Genomic DNA, 3,427 nt, shown 5'->3' with positions numbered 1-3,427 from the left:
TGCATTTAGGACAAACAAAGATTGAAGGAATAGTTAAGTATGTTCCAGTCTAATCCTACTAATTACTCATCTGTCCCATTTTTCCCAAGTAATCTTCCCACTACTACATCTGAATCCTACGTTTGAATCTGAAATTGAATAATTAGAAGATGTAAGTAGGTTACAAAATCTCACAGTTGTATGTTGCAGCTCAGTATACCAGCACAATTCAACATAGAACATATTTGTTTAAGTATTTAGGTTTCTTCTGGAGTTTGATCCCTCCCTTTGTACAGTTCTGTACGATCAAAACCCTTTTAACAGCACTGAGCAGAGCTTACATGCATCAGACCAATTATAAACCACGTCTCCCTCCCTAGTGAACAAACAGGTGTTTCTTTTCACTGTGTGTGAGGACTTATTTTCTTTTACATTTGTCCATCTGTCACCACAGTTAATTGTGACAGCTGAACTGACCACAGCTGAGACATACAAATCAAACCAGCTTAAGATATTTACGATGTGACATTTGTTGGGGCCAAACAAATGTATTTTCTTACATCTGGAGAATAACATTTGTAGGCCGGGGCACCTCTGCAGCACTTCTTTATAATGCTGTTTTTACATTACATTTATTCATTTAAAACCTGGGACTCTCACACTAAAGGCGTGTGTCTTATCCACTACGCCATCACCACACCTACAGTTTCTGCAATTTCGATTAATTGTGCAGCCCTGTGTATGACACTGTAGCCTTGGACAGCTCGTCAGCAGCTGCTTCAAAAACTGTGAAAAAGTAAGAATTAAATAAAAAAAATCTAAAACCATACTCACATACACAGACACACCTGTTATATTCCTTTAAAAAAATATATATTTTGTTTAAAAATGTACTGAAAATGTCTATGATTAGTAGAAAACTTGACATACGCTCCTGAAACTCATAAGTTGTTCTGTTTAAAAATTTTTTATAAAGTACTCTCATTTTGTATTCTGTATGCATAATCAATTCTCATTATTTAAAGCATGTTTATTGACATGTTTTATATTTCATAGACATAAAACAATAGAAAAACATCAGGCACAACAGCCTTAAATTTGCCAAACTCAAATGCTTGGACTGTTTGCAGTACAGCTAATTAACAGTTGCACAGGAAATACAGTTAAGGCCAACTTACAAAATACAAACAAATCCTGCACAATGCTGTATCTATCAGACTCATGGTTCAAGCCTAAACTACACCTTTCTTACCTGCAGGCCAGGACTTAGACCTGTATTTATGCATTTAGCATTTTGATAATTCATTGTCGTACAATGTTAACATCTGAAACACAATACTACATTCAAAAATATGATGGTCTTTTCCTGAGCTGATGGACAAAATACAGGTAAAACTGAGAAAATGTATTTTTATGTGCTATACATGTTCAGTCAATAAAGAACTCATCATGGTCAGACTATTAGGGTTACCACGTTTCCACTGTGGCCATGAAGTACAGTCGAATTCCAGCACTTTTGCTTCAGGGACCGAAAAATAACTCTTCTTCCCTGGTTTGTTAATAAAACCGATCCCAGTTTGATTTCCACATCAAATTACCTGAAAATTATAAAACCGAGTGAGAAATTTGTACATTACTGGAAATCACTTCATGAAAATACTAATACGATATCTATACAAATATTATAGAATATTATATTAAACAATTGTATTGTATTTACATAAAAAAATAAAAAAATAAAATAAAATTCAACTCACCAAATAAACGTTAAATATCTATCTAACCACGAAAGCACTCTCTCGGATCTTGGAATAAGCATACTGTGGAACAGAGCGGAAAAAACACAAGAGTCACTTTACAGTAAATATGTATAAAAACAAAGCCTCAATTAAACTCAAATGTGCAAAACCTTCACTTACATTCAGGCCTCTGGGGGACTGGACAGGCTCCAGTCCCTTACAACAGAGTATTGAAAATGGCCTTTCCTTAGTCTTTGAATGTTCTTTGAAGCACAGACTGAACACCTTGGCAGGCAGGTAGACATCCCAGTCAGCTGCATGCTCCTCTATTAGATCACTTACCATCCTGTTGGGGAGCAGCAATTACAAAAGCATTAATATGTAGGCATGATGACAGAAGTTTCAATTATAGAAAACATTTATCAGCTTAAAAGGAGAAATTCACAGGAATAAATATGAATATTATCTGGGAGTTTGACATTTGCACAGATAAGTATTTTTACTTCTACTTATGTATAGTATTTATTTGTAAATTTGTTAATTTTATTTTATTTCTTAATAATTTTTAACATACCTTAAGCATGCATACCAGTAGCAATATTCACAGGAGTACAGACCTGTCAATCAGCTGCTGTGTGATCAAATCCACGGTGCCAGTCTGCTGATGATGGACAACAAGAGCGATGGTGACCTTTAGGTGATCTTTTAGTTCTCTGTTGATCTAGCATGGGGATGCATTCACACCACATATATAGGTGAGATACTGGCTGATTAGGACTCAATATTACGCCAATACATTATTATAAAACAAAATGTGCACTGTGTAGAGAGCTCAAATTTCACTCCCATTCCTTGCTAGGATCTGTCCCACTAGCATTTGTTACTCAGTGAAATTTCAGTCTTTTTGAAAAACTGAAACTTGCTTCTGGGTTTTCTGTACATATTCTAAAATACATGGGAGTCTACTGTTGTACTTAACAGTCAGATCCAAACATATGGTTATTTCATCCAAGATAACAACAAATCTTAAGCTCATTATGCTCCATTCACATCATACATTATTGATGATGATCGATATGGCACTAGATCCATTAAATTCAGTGTTAAAGGTTCAGTGTGTAAGTTTTAGTGGCATCTAGTGCTGAAGGTTGTGAATTGCAACCAGTGGCGAACTGTGCAATCACATGCTCCTCAGATGGTCACATTTCCCAAGTTGTGAAGTCGTTCTTCGGACTTCAATGTGTTCATGTGCTCTAATGTTGGAATAAGGAATCAACATGGACATTACTATAAAGATATATTGGATTAGCATTATTGGAGCATATAAACAACACAAAGACATCTAGTTCATTCTACATGGACAGCAAACTAATCATTATAACCATACTAAAAATGATATAATACGTAATTTTGCATGAATCAAAGTACTGCATACTTCTTTATGTCCCATGTACACTTTATTTCTATATTAGCAATAAAGATTTAAGGAGGAAAAAAAGATTCTGATTATCCCTTTCCAAGCAAGCCGGAGAAGCTACGGTGGCCGACACGCTCTGTCAAATCTTTTGCTAAATTATATGTGTGGGTCTCCATTTGTCCAATTTTCTCTTTTTTTCCCCTCTTTTCTTACTTCTAATAAAACAGACTACTACTACTTACGTTACTTGTTCTTCTTCTTCTTCTTCATACGTATTAAACGCAGTAATGAA

General features: G+C 35.1%; 1 protein-coding gene across 1 annotated transcript in view; it reads right to left on the bottom strand.

Moving 5' to 3' along the window:
- Positions 1 to 991: 991 nt before the first annotated feature.
- The window catches only part of zgc:153292 (uncharacterized protein LOC100003014 homolog), a 7,373-nt gene continuing 4,937 nt past the window's right edge, over positions 992 to 3,427 (bottom strand). Inside the window, exons 9-12 of the mRNA XM_046043615.1 lie at positions 2,336 to 2,439; positions 1,899 to 2,064; positions 1,737 to 1,799; positions 992 to 1,577 (exon numbers count right to left, since the gene is read on the bottom strand). Of these exons, the coding sequence (XP_045899571.1) occupies positions 1,755 to 1,799; positions 1,899 to 2,064; positions 2,336 to 2,439 (315 nt within the window). The 3' untranslated portion in view covers positions 992 to 1,577; positions 1,737 to 1,754. The remainder of the gene's footprint in view (positions 1,578 to 1,736; positions 1,800 to 1,898; positions 2,065 to 2,335; positions 2,440 to 3,427) is intronic.

This window comes from Micropterus dolomieu, linkage group LG02, assembly GCF_021292245.1.
Source record: "Micropterus dolomieu isolate WLL.071019.BEF.003 ecotype Adirondacks linkage group LG02, ASM2129224v1, whole genome shotgun sequence".
Classification (NCBI taxonomy): domain Eukaryota; kingdom Metazoa; phylum Chordata; class Actinopteri; order Centrarchiformes; family Centrarchidae; genus Micropterus; species Micropterus dolomieu.
The sequence above is the reverse complement of the archived record's forward strand: the minus strand, read 5'-3'. Positions and strand labels throughout refer to the sequence as shown.